Here is a 19,776-nt window from a genome sequence, read left to right on the forward strand (position 1 = left end):
GTTGTCACGTGGTACAGAACTGACCAATGAGCATGTGTTCCAAAATTAAATGCCGATGAATAGAATGACCAATGAAATCGTGTTACAATTGTAAATACCGGGAAATTCAAAATATATTAAACTGCATCAAGTATATACGTTTGTGAAAAAAGTCGTCTATTGCTAGACTTTTATATATTCTTAAAATTAGGATTAAAATGAAATGTATTATGCTGCAACTAAATTATCACTTTACGATATTATTGTATCATGTCTACTAATAACTGGTGAGGTGTGGGGTCATCACCCAGCACAAAAAAATGAAAGCTGTACATCTTTTAAAGGACTACTAAATGTGAAGAAAACAGTAAATAGCTCCATGGTGTATTTTGAGACTGGTAGTTACGAACAAATTATAAATTAAACTGGGTTTATGAGATAAAACAGTTTTTTTTTGTAGGCATTGGTTTAACTGCGTTTGTATTGCTCAGAAGTACACGCTGAAAAAACAGTTTTGAAATCGTATACACAACGCTTGTATGGCATATATATTCAGGGATAACATAGTGTACTTGATACTTCTTCAAAAAGCCAAATTGATGAACACCTTGATGATAGCTTTGAAATTCAATATTATTTGACAAAATCTCTTAACTCCAAAACCAAACAAATATTAAGTAAATTTCGTATACAGGTACACAGTCTTTATATTGAGTTACAGGTACACAGTCTTTATATTGAGTTACAGGTACACAGTCTTTATATTGAGTTACAGGTACACAGTCTTTATATTGAGTTACAGGTACACAGTCTTTATATCGAGTTACAGGTACACAGTCTTTATATCGAGTTACAGGTACACAGTCTTTATATCGAGTTACAGGTACACAGTCTTTATATTGAGTTACAGGTACACAGTCTTTATATTGAGTTACAGGTACACAGTCTTTATATTGAGTTACAGGTACACAGTCTTTATATTGAGTTACAGCCTTACAGGTACACAGTCTTTATATTGAGTTACAGCCTTACAGGTACACAGTCTTTATATTGAGTTACAGGTACACAGTCTTTATATTGAGTTACAGGTACACAGTCTTTATATTGAGCTACAGCCTTACAGGTACACAGTCTCTATATTGAGTTACAGGTACACAGTCTTTATATTGAGTTACAGGTACACAGTCTTTATATTGAGTTACAGGTACACAGTCTTTATATTGAGTTACAGGTACACAGTCTTTATATTGAGTTACAGGTACACAGTCTTTATATTGAGTTACAGGTACACAGTCTTTATATTGAGTTACAGGTACACAGTCTCTATATTGAGTTACATGTACACAGTCTTTATATTGAGTTACAGGTACACAGTCTTTATATTGAGTTACAGGTACACAGTCTCTATATTGAGTTACAGGTACACAGTCTTTATATTGAGTTACAGGTACACAGTCTTTATATTGAGTCTGTGCGCGACATAACGCCGTTTTGAGAGGCGAACGAATTTGTACAGTCTGTATGTAACAAAAATGACGTAGAAGATGAGATACAATTTTTACTACTATGTCCAGCTTATGCAGATTTAACCTTATTAAACAATATCATTATAGACATCCGAGTGTTTATAAGCTTATAGAACTATTTTCTACAAAAATGTTAAAAATTTAAGTAAATTTGGTAATTTTTTTAAGCAAACAACAATTAAAAGAAAAACAATCTTATGAATCTGTAGTTAGTAATTGTATGAAGTAAGTTCAATTTTATTGTATGTAGTAATATAAGGAGATGTCCTTCGCCATCCTGAGAAGTATGTTCAGTATGATTCTTTATAATGTATTTACATAAACCTGTATGATCTACTGCATTTGGTAAATAAAAAAACACTTGAACTTGAAAAATATATAATCCGAGACTTTTATAGATTGTTATTAGTTCTGTGCGAAAAATTCAAACTTCTTTAAATACAGCTTATCAACTGCTGAAGTTTGACCGAAAACTAATATCACAATGTCGTATACTTAATGTACTTTTACATCTAAGCTGGTTTAATGTGTATCACAGACTCACGTGTGTATTACATCTATATACACGTGTACAGTGTATCACAGACTCACATGTATATTATATCTATATACCCGTGTACAGTGTATCACAGACTCACATGTATATTATATCTATATACACGTGTACATTGTATCACAGACTCACATGTATATTATATCTATATACACGTGTACAGTGTATCACAGACTCACATGTATATTATATCTATATACACGTGTACTGTGTATCACAGACTCACATGTATATTATATCTATATACACGTGAACATTGTATCACATACTCGCGTGTGTATTATATATAAACACACGTGTACAGTGTATACAGACTCACATGTATATTATATCTATATACACGTGTACATTGTATCACAGACTCACATGTATATTATATCTATATACACGTGTACAGTGTATCACAGACTCACATGTATATCATATAAACACATGTGTACAGTGTATCACAGACTCACATGTATATTATATCTATATACACGTGTACAGTGTATCACAGACTCACATGTATATTATATCTATATACACGTGTACAGTGTATCACAGACTCACATGTATATTATATCTATATACACGTGTACAGTGTATCACAGACTCACATGTATATTATATCTATATACACGTGTACAGTGTATCACAGACTCACATGTATATTATATCTATATACACGTGTACAGTGTATCACAGACTCACATGCATATTATATATAAACACACGTGTACAGTGTATCACAGACTCACATGTATATTATATCTATATACACGTGTACAGTGTATCACAGACTCACATGTATATCATATAAACACATGTGTACAGTGTATCACAGACTCACATGTATATTATATATAAACACACGTGTACAGTATATCACATACTCACATGTATATTATATCTATATACACGTGTACATTGTATCACAGACTCGCGTGTGTATTATATATAAACACACGTGTACAGTGTATCACAGACTCACATGTATATTATAAAAACACACGTGTACAGTGTATCACAAACTCACATGTATATTATATCTATATACACGTGTACAGTGTATCACAGACTCACATGTATATTATATCTATATACACGTGTACAGTGTATCACAGACTCACATGTATATTATATCTATATACACGGGTACAGTGTATCACAGACTCACATGTATATTATATATAAACACACATGTACAGTGTATCACAGACTCACATGTATAGTATATCTATATACACGTGTACAGTGTATCACAGACTCACATGTATATTACATGTATATAAACACACGTGTACAGTGTATCACAGACTCACATGTATATTATATCTATATACACGGGTACAGTGTATCACAGACTCACATGTATATTATATATAAACACACATGTACAGTGTATCACAGACTCACATGTATAGTATATCTATATACAGTGGACCCGCGATAATCCGGACGCCGATAGTCCGGAAAACTCACAGTCCGGACGGAAATGCACGGGAACGGATTTCCGTAACGTTATTTGTACTCACCAGTACGGAAATTCGGATTCCGATTCCGGAAGCCCATTTTGGGAACGGAACGTACTTTTCATTAGTAAATTTCCCTCAATAATCCGGACGATTTTTTCACCAAGAGGAGAAAAAAATGTCGGGGCAAGTCACCCGTGTCGACAGCTGTACAGAATATCGCTTGACACTGTGCGTACATGTAGTCATAGCGACCGCTGCCAGGTCATAGCCCCGGGTGTTTACCTGTGTTACGATGTGTAGCTTTTGTTTTTATAACGGTACATTGCTTTTTCTCTACGACCTAATTGTTACAGAATTTATGCACAAACATTCAGTTCAATTTATGATCGGTAATTAACATCATTAACACTTGTATGGGGTAAACACAGATATCGGCTTTGTAACACCGTTACTTGAAACGACGACTCGTTGAAAGTTGCATGTTATTAATTACATACACATTTACGTATTAAGCAGTGATCACAAGAACTGGGTTGATTACACACAAATTAGTCAATAGTCTTCTGATACTTAACTAAGCGTCACATTGTTAAGTGAATACGGGTTGAATAATTATCGGACATCTTGGGTAGTTCTCGCTGGTGTCGCGTACTTTTAAATAGATAGCTTGGGGTTTCTGGTACGTAAAAATCATTAAAAAAAAACATGGACTGACGGTAAGTTGTAAAATCGGGGTATTTTATTTAAGGTATTTAACGTTTGTAATTTCTACTTGTTTGTGAAACTCCGGGACGTGACACATGTGTGTTGTTTGTAGGTCACATATGCCCGCTATAAATAAAACAACTTTCACTTTATATGTTCTTTTAAAAACAGTTTATTTTTTACTTTCTACAAAACAAAACAAAAGAATCATATCAGAAACATAAGTATATATATTGTTAAAAAGTCTGACAATTAGACGTGTTTATGAAACGTCCCGGATTGTATATAATCAAGGGAGATAACTCTTACACGACAATTTTTTTGACCTGGTACACGAAATTCGGCAGTCCGGAAAACTCGTAATCCGGACGGTTTGGACTGGGAACGAAGGTGTTCGGATTATCGAGGGTCCACTGTACACGTGTACAGTGTATCACAGACTCACATGTATATTACATGTATATAAACACACGTGTACAGTGTATCACAGACTCACATGTATATTATATCTATATACACGTGTACAGTGTATCACAGACTCACATGTGTATTATATCTATATACACGTGTACAGTGTATCACAGACTCACATGTATATTATATCTATATACACGTGTACAGTGTATCACAGACTCACATGTATATTATATATAAACACACATGTACAGTGTATCACAGACTCACATGTATATCATATAAACACATGTGTACAGTGTATCACAGACTCACATGCATATTATATATAAACACACGTGTACAGTGTATCACAGACTCACATGTATATTATATCTATATACACGTGTACAGTGTATGACATACTCACATGTATATTATATCTATATACACGTGTACAGTGTATGACATACTCACATGTATATTATATCTATATACACGGGTACAGTGTATCACAGACTCACATGTATATTATATCTATATACACGTGTACAGTGTATCACAGACTCACATGTACATGTATATTATATCTATCCACTCCGCCACCCACAGACAGCAACCCACAGCTAGACACTCCGCCACCCACAGAAAGCCACTCCGCCACCCACAGACAGCCACCCACAGACCGCCACTCCGCCACCCACAGACAGCCACCCACAGACCGCCACTCCGCCATCCACAGAAAGCCACTCCGCCATCCACAGACAGCCACCCCGCCACCCACAGACAGCCACCCCGCCACCCCGCCACCCACAGACAGTCACTCCGCCATCCACAGACAGTCACTCCGCCACCCACAGACAGTCACCCCGCCACCCACAGACAGCCACTCCGCCACCCACAGACAGCCACTCCGCCACCCACAGACAGCCACTCCGCCACCCACAGACAGCCACTCCGCCACCCACAGACAACCACCCCGCCACCCACAGACAACCACTCCGCCACCCACAGACAGCCACTCCGCCACCCACAGACAGCCACTCCGCCACCCACAGACAGCCACCCCGCCACCCACAGACAACCACTCCGCCACCCACAGACAGTCACCCCGCCACCCACAGACAGCCACTCCGCCACCCACAGACAGCCACTCCGCCACCCACAGACAACCACTCCGCCACCCACAGAAAGCCACTCCGCCACTCACAGACGGCCACTCCGCCACCCACAGACGGCCACTCCATCACCCACAGACAGCCACTCCGCCACCCACAGACAACCACCCCGCCACCCACAGACAGCCACCCCGCCACCCACAGAAAGCCACTCCACCACCACAGACAGCCACTCCGCCACCCACAGACGGCCACTCCATCACCCACAGACGGCCACTCCGCCACCCACAGACGGCCACTCCATCACCCACAGACAGCCACTCCGCCAACTGCAGACAGTCACTCCGCCACTGACAGCCAGCCACTCCGCCACCCACAGAAAGCCACTCCACCACCACAGACAGCCACTCCGCCACCCACAGACGGCCACTCCATCACCCACAGACGGCCACTCCGCCACCCACAGACGGCCACTCCACCACCCACAGACAGCCACTCCGCCACCCACAGACAGCCACCCCGCCATCACGTCTTTCGTGCCCGTTCGACGTTTGTAGAGAAGCGCGGTGGTGTTAGTGTCAGGAGAGTATTTATGGTAACATATAATCATATGTACACGTCCTGTAATGTTGTTGCCTTGTTTATGTATAGCTATACATTAATCATTTTTATACGTGTAGTTAGTACCCGTTTGTCTACGCATTCCTGTAAGACATAATCAGAGACTGACCATTCACATGCCTGAAACCACTACTGAACATCTGTACACGTGGACAGACCGACTTTGGATGTTGGCAGGTCGTCTATTACCTTTATGGCCGAGACGTACAATCAAACCTTTTACCATAGCTGTGGGTTAAGTTTGATATTTCATACGCTATAACAGAGACGTATTATATATAACATACTTCTCCACTAATAATTAATGTGAATTTATTGTGCGGTTTTTCAACAATTTGCATTATTGGAAACTAGTTTATTTTGTATTCTACTTGATAAACATTGTAATTTATAGGTTCTTTTGAAAGTAAAGTTAAATTATAATATATCGTACTTCAGCATTACGGGTATCATTTACGCTAATTTATCATCGTAACTTAATTCTCATTTTATAATAACAGTTGTTTCCCTTCGTTTATATTCCCAGGAGCATGAACATGCTGAGAGACGAAAAACGGAGATGGTGTCATTTATTCCCAACCTTGTACCACATTTAATAATCTATACATTTCGATACTTGCATATTACCAATGGTGCTGATAACTTGGAGATGTTTATAACAATGGACATCTAGAAATTATGACTTTATTACATACATACATATGAACAAATGATCTGTGAAAATGTGCGTCTATAAATAGACTCAATAGATTCGAGCGAGTACGTTTGTGCACTCGTGCGTTACCCGAGTACTATAAGCCTGATAAGGTGTTTACTGCTAGTATGGCAGACACTGAAGAGACTACGGATGAAATATACAGTACCCAAGTACCCAGTGGGGTCGACAATAACATATTTGACGAAATAAAGGGCCAGTTTGGTGGACATGATAAATCAACATTTGAAAGTAAATTGATTGCGTTTTTCAAAAACGAGGAGAATACATTAATAAGCATAAGACAGAGTCTGTATGATTTCGCGAAACATAGCAGTGATACGTTCCCCTGATGGTGTTCTTTCTAAGCGTGTTACCAGATCCGAGAATTCTTGTCAATCCGTATGCCAAAAATATGCAAGTGACATCTACAACTTATTTGAATATATACAAGGAAACATTAGTGACACGGTCTTACAAAAAAGTGTCATGAGTAGACATAGTCTGCGGAGTGGTTCTACTAGCGTCAAAATTGGGATGGACACATCGATAAATGTCAGTAGTATTGGTAGCCCTAAACCTTCCGGTAGTCAAAATTCAAACAGAAATATTTCAAGAGTAGATGACCCAATTCGAGCTTCGATCAGCCCGAGCGATAACATATTGAACACAATAAAAGACGGAAACCGACATGGTGTTGATGACCCCAATCGTATTATTGTTACAAATATGATGGAATTAAAACAGATAATGCAAGACAACAACGACAATATTATGAGCCGGTTGAATAGTATAGAAAAGGCCGTGACCTCTGACCTTAAAACCATGAAACGGATTCTCGAAGAGAAAAACATTGAAATTGGACAGTTAAAAACACAACTCGAAGAACTAAAAGAAATGAGTGATCACACCGAATCTACCGTGAGAGAAAATGTCCACGATAAGCAAAATATTGACAACCGTGTTGAAACATTAACCTTGGAGAAGTCACGAAACAACGTTTCGAATGATTTCGATTTTGAAACTTTACCGGGAGAGGCAATTCGGGATCGAGATGATCATTCTAGTGACGTTCACAATAGCCCGCAACCAATCGCAGTTATATCAGGGAACCGAGATACAACTGAATCCCCTAATGATTTCGAAACATCTTTAACAGAGCTTCGACATCGCAACGAACATAACCAAGAAAACAGACTTGGTGACTTATCTGTAAGCGAACAAAACACTGGGCAGTATTTTATATCGGACAGCCAGAAACAAAAGGGCGAGGAACATGGCATTAAGGACAACATGCCATTGGGTGAATGGGCAACAGTCGTAAAGCGAAGACCTAAAAGGTTTGATAACGGTAATATGTTCCCTGATCAAGGAAACACACATCAAAGTAGTCAGACTGCAAACTCTTCGAATTTGAATTCTGAAAGACACAAGGCTTATGGAGAGGAAACGAACCTACAAAGCAAATATAATGGATATGATTACGACAAACATAGGGTTGTTCCGAAAACTAGTTCATTTACGGGTATAATTCGACGTCGAGTAACTCGTTTAGTTCTTGCAAACATTACAGCGGATAGGCCGTTTGAGGTGGTCGAGCAAGGGATTCGAGAGCACTGCAGCGCAAATGGAGTGACAGTAACCTTTGTAAAGTTGTTAAAGATGAAGGAAACAGCCAGATTTCGACTACCAGCGTTTACAGTTAAAGTGAATGTCGCAGCAAGAGATACATCGGTGGTTTTAGATCCTTATTTTTGGCCCGATGGAGTTACTTGTCGAGAATGGATTTCCCGTGGAACTAATGAAAACGGAGGACATACTCAATGATGCTTATTAGTAAATATACAACGTATTCTGTCATCATACTTGTATTATCTCAAATAATGATAAACTTGAGTACATGGAATGCAAGAGGTGTGATGCATGGAACATCATACTTAGCGAATCACTTAAGAAGTACAGACATATGTGTGATTTGTGAGCACTGGCTTAATGAAGAAAATTTTGACTTTTTGAAACACATCGATACAGACTTTAAGGCTGTCGGGAACATTAAACGTGGTAATATATCTTTACGCGGTTCTGGAGGAACAGCAATATTGACAAGGACCTCAAAATTTAACTCGGTACGTCAACTAAATACTGATGATATGGAAAATGTTACAGCTGTTTGCTTAAGCAGCCAAACAACTGAAAATGTGTTTGTGATTGGAGCGCTACTCCCGTCTAGCAATAGAACCGACAAACAATATTGTAACAGTTTGTATGAACTCTTTGCATTATATGACCAATGTTATGTACAAGGAACAACACTCATATGTGGGGATCTAAACGCGGACACATCATTTGTCAACCAAAGGGCTAGTGTACTGCTTCAACATTTAACTGACAGGAATATGGTTAATGTTGCGAATCTTCCTGTTCGGACAGGTCCTTCATATACATGGACAAACAAAAACCGCACTTCGAAAACCTTGATCGATTATATCGCTATCCCGTCGTACATATCAAGTTTTATCAAATCATGTGAAATTGACGGTACATGCTCATATGCAGTTTCCGACCATCTTCCCGTACTTGCTATGATTGATGAGTCAGCCTTTCCGAAAAAAGAAAAACTAAACGAGGAAGGATATCCTAAATGGCAAAAAGCGTCGAGAATACAATTAAATCTTTATTCTGAAGAACTTGAACAGTTGTTACTAAAATTAAACTCGTTAGACGACTATAACTTTAAATGTCCCCCGGCATTTATAGACAGCTACGTTGAAAATATTATACGTGCGATGACAGTGGCATCTGCCGAGAACATTCCTATCGGAACATTTAAAACTCATTTAAATCCGTACTGGACAAAACATCAATTAAATCATCATCATTTCAGTATGCGTCAAGCCAGAAGAGAATGGAAAGCCGATGGGAAGCCAAGGGCAGACTCCGACGCAACTACATACAAAACATACAAGGACATGAAACGAGAATTTCGTAAACAAAAACGATATGCCGAAAAGAAATGGAAAAAAGAAAAAGAGGATGAAATAGTGAAATCCGCTGAGGTCGACATCCAGGATTTCTACAGAACAGTACGAAAACAACGCGGAAAGACGCCAAATGACAACCCTCTCATATACAGGGACAAGGTGGCAACAGATGATCGGAGTAAGTGTGAACTGTGGGCTCTATACTATGGCGATCTCTTATCGCCGGATCCGGATGACTTGTTTGATGAAAACTTTAAAGCTGAAATGGATGAGAGAATTCGAGAGTATCTCCTATTACCATCGTCGCGAACTGAAAATACGCTTGAAAACGAAATAACAGAAAACGAACTGAAAAACCAAATAAGAAAATTAAAATTTAGTAAATCCCCCGGACATGATGGTATATGTAATGAACATTTGAAATATGGTGGACAAACTCTCACAAAATCATTATGCGTTCTTTTCAATTTCATTTTGTCTACAGAATACGTCCCACAGTCATTTAAGAAAGGAACTGTCATACCAATTTTCAAAGGAGGAAATAAAAATCCTTCCGACCCATCAAGTTTTAGAGGAATTACACTGACATCGTCAATTGGTAAACTTTTTGAAAAAGTTTTGCTGGAAAGAATGGAACAATGGGTTATACAGAAAAAGATCAATTTCCCACACCCTCTACAATTTGGCTTCAGAAAGGACATGGGCTCGATTCCTGCAATATTCACGTTAAAAGAAACTGTGTCATTCTTTTCTGAAAGGAAATCCCCACTTTATATCGCCTTTCTTGATAATGAAAAGGCGTTCGACAGGATATGGCTAAATGGATTATTTCATAAATTATACGAACTTGGTATTCAAGGGAACCTATGGAAAGTTTTATTCAACTCCTATATGGACACAACAGTATGTATTCGACTGAAGGGTGAATTTAGCGACTACGTTCAAGTGACGCGCGGGGTCGGTCAGGGAAAAGTATTGAGCGCATTTATGTTCAAATTGTATATAGATGGTTTAATGAATAACCTATGTGAGACAAAATGTGGAATTAACATCGCAGACAGGCATATCCCTGGTCTTCTGTTGGCTGATGATACTTGCTTGATATCATCATCCAAATCCGGCCTACAAGAATTATTGGAAGTGTCAAGGACATATGCCTTCAAATGGCAATTGAAATATAACGCTGAGAAAAGTGCGATAGTCGTGTTCAATCAAAGAAATCAGCAAGAAAGTATGGAATTGTACATAGGTGGGAGCAAAATCAAAGCAAAAGAAAGTGTAATTTACGCAGGAACTATTATCTCAAATATGCATCCTCTAAATAAGTTAATAGAAAGGGCATGCGGAAAATTACGGAAGTCTTTCCACTCGCTGCGGGATATCGGTCTCCGGTTTGGGGACATTAATCCGATAGCGTCTGCCACTATTTGGAAACGCGTGATTGTACCAACTGGAATGTACGCGTGTGAGATGTGGGGAGAGACACGAGGCACATATCTGGACAAACTTGAAATAACGCAAAGGAAATGCTGTCGCATTCTGCAAGGGTTTGATAAAAACTCACCGTCTGAAAGCACTACAGAAACTCTTGGAATATGTAGAATGATGCATTATATAGATAGACATAGATTATTGTTTTTTGGAAGACTTTGTTTAACAGATACATCAAAAATTCATAAACAGCTGTTAAACTTTAATATAGGAATTTTTCTCACTTTTGGTCTTGCGGAATGCACGGAAATATTCCGGACAATGATAACTACACTTTACAAATATGGCCTAGAAGAATTCTTAAACAGTTTTATTAAGTATGGATGCTTCCCTAGTAAACTTGCTTGGAAATACACAGTGAGAAATACTATTCAAAATACTGCGGAACGAGACTGGAAAGAGCGTATAATGCGGCGGACAGATCTGAATCGCTTCCGAAATATACATGTACGAATATCTCCACATAAACTTTGGCTGTTGAGCTTAGCGTTACCCGACATGGTCCTAGAATTTGGATTTCTAATTAAACTCGGATCACTACCCATTACCAGTTGTGTGTGCGACTCTTGTAAAGAACACGTTAGTGACATCGTGAAGCACATAATAATAGACTGTCGAGTTTATTTTGATGTAAGAGACGCTCTACAAACATTAATAGTAAATCTACTTCCGGTTGTACAGAGTGTCAATATTTTGGGTGACGATGATAGACTTACACATTTTCTACTTGGAGGAGAAACTATGGCATTGACAGTGAGTCCTGAACATTGGAAACTACTCATGTTGGAGTCTGCGAAAACGTTTTACAAAATGAAACCAGCATTAACGTATTGGTTACACCGACTGTAGAGGTGTATCTATATTGGAACTGTGTGAATATATATATATAAAGTCAAGAAATAGTTCAATTAATCGATAATAACATTTGAACGTGACGAGAAATGTTATGAATTAAAGGGAACAAATTGTAATGTAAATATCAATAATATATCAAAGACACGTAAATGTCATATATATTTCAATATTGTATTATTTTTCATAATCTTCACTTGTTGGAGGAAATAAAGATATTCAATTCAATTCAATTCAATTCTACCATAACATATATCTACCATAACATATATCTACCATAACATATATCTACCATAACATATATCTACCATAAAATATATCTACCATAACATATATCTACCACAACATATGTCTTTATGTCTGGTTTATTACGTTACCATGACTATATGATGTAGTGTCTTTATGTCTGGTTTATTTACGTTACCATGACTATATGATGTACTGTATGTCTGGTTTATTACGTTACCATGACTATATGATGTAGTGTCTTTATGTCTGGTTTTTTACGTTACCATGGCTATATGATGTAGTGTATGTCTGGTTTATTACGTTACCATGACTGTATGATGTACTGTATGTCTGGTTTATTACGTTACCATGACTATATGATGTAGTGTCTTTATGTCTGGTTTATTACGTTACCATGACTATATGATGTAGTGTCTTTATGTCTGGTTTATTACGTTACCATGACTATATGATGTAGTGTCTTTATGTCTGGTTTATTACGTTACCATGACTATATGATGTACTGTATGTCTGGTTTATTACGTTACCATGACTATATGATGTACTGTATGTCTGGTTTATTACGTTACCATGACTATATGATGTATTGTGTTTATGTCTGGTTTATTACGTTACCATGGCTATATGATGTAGTGTCTTTATGTCTGGTTTATTACGTTACCATGACTGTATGATGTAGTGTCTTTATGTCTGGTTTATTACGTTACCATGACTATATGATGTAGTGTCTTTATGTCTGGTTTATTACGTTACCATGACGATATGATGTAGTGTCTTTATGTCTGGTTTATTACGTTACCATGACTATATGATGTAGTGTATGTCTGGTTTATTACGTTACCATGACTATATGATGTATTGTGTTTATGTCTGGTTTATTACGTTACCATGGCTATATGATGTAGTGTCTTTATGTCTGGTTTTTTACGTTACCATGACTGTATGATGTAGTGTCTTTATGTCTGGTTTATTACGTTACCATGACTATATGATGTAGTGTCTTTATGTCTGGTTTATTACGTTACCATGACAATATGATGTACTGTCTTTATGTCTGGTTTATTACGTTACCATGACTATATGATGTACTGTATGTCTGGTTTATTACGTTACCATGACTATATGATGTACTGTCTTTATGTCTGGTTTATTACGTTACCATGACTATATGATGTAGTGTCTTTATGTCTGGTTTATTACGTTACCATGACTATATGATGTACTGTATGTCTGGTTTATTACGTTACCATGACAATATGATGTACTGTCTTTATGTCTGGTTTATTACGTTACCATGACTATATGATGTACTGTATGTCTGGTTTATTACGTTACCATGACTATATGATGTACTGTCTTTATGTCTGGTTTATTACGTTACCATGACTATATGATGTACTGTATGTCTGGTTTATTACGTTACCATGACTATATGATGTACTGTATGTCTGGTTTATTACGTTACCATGACTATATGATGTACTGTATGTCTGGTTTATTACGTTACCATGACTATATGATGTAGTGTCTTTATGTCTGGTTTATTACGTTACCATGACAATATGATGTAGTGTCTTTATGTCTGGTTTATTACGTTACCATGACTATATGATGTACTGTATGTCTGGTTTATTACGTTACCATGACTATATGGTGTACTGTCTTTATGTCTGGTTTATTACGTTACCATGACTATATGATGTACTGTATGTCTGGTTTATTACGTTACCATGACTATATGATGTACTGTATGTCTGGTTTATTACGTTACCATGACTATATGATGTAGTGTCTTTATGTCTGGTTTATTACGTTACCATGACAATATGATGTACTGTCTTTATGTCTGGTTTATTACGTTACCATGACTATATGATGTACTGTATGTCTGGTTTATTACGTTACCATGACTATATGGTGTACTGTCTTTATGTCTGGTTTATTACGTTACCATGACTATATGATGTACTGTATGTCTGGTTTATTACGTTACCATGACTATATGATGTACTGTATGTCTGGTTTATTACGTTACCATGACTATATGATGTAGTGTCTTTATGTCTGGTTTATTACGTTACCATGACAATATGATGTACTGTCTTTATGTGTGGTTTATTACGTTACCATGACTATATGATGTACTGTATGTCTGGTTTATTACGTTACCATGACTATATGATGTAGTGTCTTTATGTCTGGTTTATTACGTTACCATGACAATATGATGTACTGTCTTTATGTCTGGTTTATTACGTTACCATGACTATATGATGTACTGTCTTTATGTCTGGTTTATTACGTTACCATGACTATATGATGTACTGTATGTCTGGTTTATTACGTTACCATGACTATATGATGTACTGTCTTTATGTCTGGTTTATTACGTTACCATGACTATATGATGTACTGTATGTCTGGTTTATTACGTTACCATGACGATATGATGTACTGTATGTCTGGTTTATTACGTTACCATGACAATATGATGTACTGTATGTCTGGTTTATTACGTTACCATGACTATATGATGTACTGTCTTTATGTCTGGTTTATTACGTTACCATGACTATATGATGTAGTGTCTTTATGTCTGGTTTATTACGTTACCATGACGATATGATGTACTGTCTTTATGTCTGGTTTATTACGTTACCATGACGATATGATGTACTGTCTTTATGTCTGGTTTATTACGTTACCATGACTATATGATGTTCTATCTTTATGTCTGGTTTATTACGTTACCATGACGATATGATGTACTGTATGTCTGGTTTATTACGTTACCATGACTATATGATGTACTGTATGTCTGGTTTATTACGTTACCATGACTATATGATGTAGTGTCTTTATGTCTGGTTTATTACGTTACCATGACTATATGATGTACTGTATGTCTGGTTTATTACGTTACCATGACTATATGATGTACTGTATGTCTGGTTTATTACGTTACCATGACTATATGATGTAGTGTCTTTATGTCTGGTTTATTACGTTACCATGACTATATGATGTACTGTATGTCTGGTTTATTACGTTACCATGACTATATGATGTAGTGTCTTTATGTCTGGTTTATTACGTTACCATGACTATATGATGTACTGTATGTCTGGTTTATTACGTTACCATGACTATATGATGTACTGTATGTCTGGTTTATTACGTTACCATGACTATATGATGTACTGTCTTTATGTCTAGTTTATTACGTTACCATGACTATATGATGTACTGTATGTCTGGTTTATTACGTTACCATGACTATATGATGTACTGTCTTTATGTCTGGTTTATTACGTTACCATGACGATATGATGTACTGTCTTTATGTCTGGTTTATTACGTTACCATGACTATATGATGTACTGTATGTCTGGTTTATTACGTTACCATGACTATATGATGTACTGTATGTCTGGTTTATTACGTTACCATGACTATATGATGTACTGTCTTTATGTCTGGTTTATTACGTTACCATGACTATATGATGTACTGTATGTCTGGTTTATTACGTTACCATGACTATATGATGTACTGTATGTCTGGTTTATTACGTTACCATGACTATATGATGTACTGTCTTTATGTCTGGTTTATTACGTTACCATGACTATATGATGTACTGTACGTCTGGTTTATTACATTACCATGACTATATGATATACTGTATGTCTGGTTTATTACGTTACCATGACTATATGATGTAGTGTCTTTATGTCTGGTTTATTACGTTACCATGACTATATGATGTACTGTCTTTATGTCTGGTTTATTACGTTACCATGACGATATGATGTACTGTGTTTATGTCTGGTTTATTACGTTACCATGACTATATGATGTTATGTCTTTATGTCTGGTTTATCACGTTACCATGACTATATGATGTACTGTATGTCTGGTTTATAACGTTACCATGACTATATGATGTACTGTCTTTATGTCTGGTTTATTACGTTACCATGACGATATGATGTACTGTATGTCTGGTTTATAACGTTACCATGACGATATGATGTACTGTCTTTATGTCTGGTTTATTACGTTACCATGACTATATGATGTAGTGTCTTTATGTCTGGTTTATTACGTTACCATGACTATATCATGTAGTGTCTTTATGTCTGGTTTATTACGTTACCATGACTATATCATGTACTGTATGTCTGGTTTATTACGTTACCATGACTATATGATGTACTGTATGTCTGGTTTATTACGTTACCATGACGATATGATGTACTGTATGTCTGGTTTATAACGTTACCATGACTATATGATGTACTGTCTTAATGTCTGGTTTATTACGTTACCATGACTATATGATGTACTGTATGTCTGGTTTATTACGTTACCATGACTATATGATGTACTGTATGTCTGGTTTATAACGTTACCATGACTATATGATGTACTGTCTTTATGTCTGGTTTATCACGTTACCATGACTATATGATGTACTGTATGTCTGGTTTATAACGTTACCATGACTATATGATGTACTGTCTTTATGTCTGGTTTATTACGTTACCATGACTATATGATGTACTGTATGTCTGGTTTATTACGTTACCATGACTATATGATGTACTGTATGTCTGGTTTATAACGTTACCATGACTATATGATGTACTGTCTTTATGTCTGGTTTATCACGTTACCATGACTATATGATGTACTGTCTTTATGTCTGGTTTATTACGTTACCATGACGATATGATGTACTGTCTTTATGTCTGGTTTATTACGTTACCATGACTATATGATGTACTGTATGTCTGGTTTATTACGTTACCATGACTATATGATGTACTGTATGTCAGGTTTATTACGTTACCATGACTATATGATGTAGTGTCTTTATGTCTGGTTTATTACGTTACCATGACTGTATGATGTACTGTATGTCTGGTTTATTACGTTACCATGACTATATGATGTACTGTCTTTATGTCTGGTTTATTACGTTACCATGACTATATGGTGTACTGTCTTTATGTCTGGTTTATTACGTTACCATGACGATATGATGTACTGTCTTTATGTCTGGTTTATTACGTTACCATGACTATATGATGTACTGTATGTCAGGTTTATTACGTTACCATGACTATATGATGTAGTGTCTTTATGTCTGGTTTATTACGTTACCATGACTATATCATGTACTGTATGTCTGGTTTATTACGTTACCATGACTATATGATGTAGTGTCTTTATGTCTGGTTTATTACGTTACCATGACTATATCATGTAGTGTCTTTATGTCTGGTTTATTACGTTACCATGACTATATGATGTACTGTATGTCTGGTTTATTACGTTACCATGACTATATGATGTACTGTATGTCTGGTTTATTACGTTACCATGACGATATGATGTACTGTATGTCTGGTTTATAACGTTACCATGACTATATGATGTACTGTCTTTATGTCTGGTTTATCACGTTACCATGACTATATGATGTACTGTCTTTATGTCTGGTTTATTACGTTACCATGACGATATGATGTACTGTCTTTATGTCTGGTTTATTACGTTACCATGACTATATGATGTACTGTATGTCTGGTTTATTACGTTACCATGACTATATGATGTACTGTCTTTATGTGTGGTTTATTACGTTACCATGACTATATCATGGACTGTATGTCTGGTTTATTACGTTACCATGACTATATGATGTACTGTATGTCTGGTTTATTACGTTACCATGACTATATGATGTACTGTATGTCTGGTTTATTACGTTACCATGACTATATGATGTACTGTATGTCTGGTTTATTACGTTACCATGACTATATGATGTACTGTCTTTATGTCTGGTTTATTACGTTACCATGACTATATGATGTACTGTATGTCTGGTTTATTACGTTACCATGACTATATGATGTACTGTCTTTATGTCTGGTTTATTTACGTTACCATGACTATATGATGTAGTGTCTTTATGTCTGGTTTATTACGTTACCATGACTGTATGATGTACTGTATGTCTGGTTTATTACGTTACCATGACTATATGATGTACTGTCTTTATGTCTGGTTTATTACGTTACCATGACTATATGGTGTACTGTCTTTATGTCTGGTTTATTACGTTACCATGACTATATGATGTACTGTCTTTATGTCTGGTTTATAACGTTACCATGACTGTATGATGTACTGTATGTCTGGTTTATTACGTTACCATGACTATATGATGTACTGTCTTTATGTCTGGTTTATTACGTTACCATGACTATATGGTGTACTGTCTTTATGTCTGGTTTATTACGTTACCATGACTATATGGTGTACTGTCTTTATGTCTGGTTTATAACGTTACCATGACTATATGATGTACTGTATGTCTGGTTTATTACGTTACCATGACGATATGATGTACTGTCTTTATGTCTGGTTTATTACGTTACCATGACTATATGATGTACTGTATGTCAGGTTTATTACGTTACCATGACTATATGATGTAGTGTCTTTATGTCTGGTTTATTACGTTACCATGACTATATCATGTACTGTATGTCTGGTTTATTACGTTACCATGACTATATGATGTAGTGTCTTTATGTCTGGTTTATTACGTTACCATGACTATATCATGTAGTGTCTTTATGTCTGGTTTATTACGTTACCATGACTATATGATGTACTGTATGTCTGGTTTATTACGTTACCATGACTATATGATGTACTGTATGTCTGGTTTATTACGTTACCATGACGATATGATGTACTGTATGTCTGGTTTATAACGTTACCATGACTATATGATGTACTGTCTTTATGTCTGGTTTATCACGTTACCATGACTATATGATGTACTGTCTTTATGTCTGGTTTATTACGTTACCATGACTATATGATGTACTGTCTTTATGTCTGGTTTATTACGTTACCATGACTATATGATGTACTGTATGTCTGGTTTATTACGTTACCATGACTATATGATGTACTGTCTTTATGTGTGGTTTATTACGTTACCATGACTATATCATGGACTGTATGTCTGGTTTATTACGTTACCATGACTATATGATGTACTGTATGTCTGGTTTATTACGTTACCATGACTATATGATGTACTGTATGTCTGGTTTATTACGTTACCATGA

At 36.5% G+C, this 19,776-nt stretch overlaps 1 protein-coding gene across 1 annotated transcript; it reads left to right on the forward strand.

Annotated features, from left to right (window-relative positions):
• Positions 1 to 5,190: 5,190 nt before the first annotated feature.
• Positions 5,191 to 6,288, forward strand: LOC117339047 (extensin-like). Its single transcript, XM_033900412.1, has one exon. The coding sequence runs from the start codon at positions 5,191 to 5,193 to the stop codon at positions 6,286 to 6,288; it is 1,098 nt and encodes a 365-aa protein (XP_033756303.1).
• The last annotated feature ends 13,488 nt before the right edge of the window (positions 6,289 to 19,776 follow it).

Source organism: Pecten maximus, chromosome 12, assembly GCF_902652985.1.
Source record: "Pecten maximus chromosome 12, xPecMax1.1, whole genome shotgun sequence".
NCBI lineage: Eukaryota > Metazoa > Mollusca > Bivalvia > Pectinida > Pectinidae > Pecten > Pecten maximus.

Excerpts from the sequence above, each read along its gene's own strand:
- LOC117339047 (XM_033900412.1), top strand. The coding sequence starts at position 5,191 with ATGTATATTATATCTATCCACTCCGCCACCCACAGACAGCAACCCACA.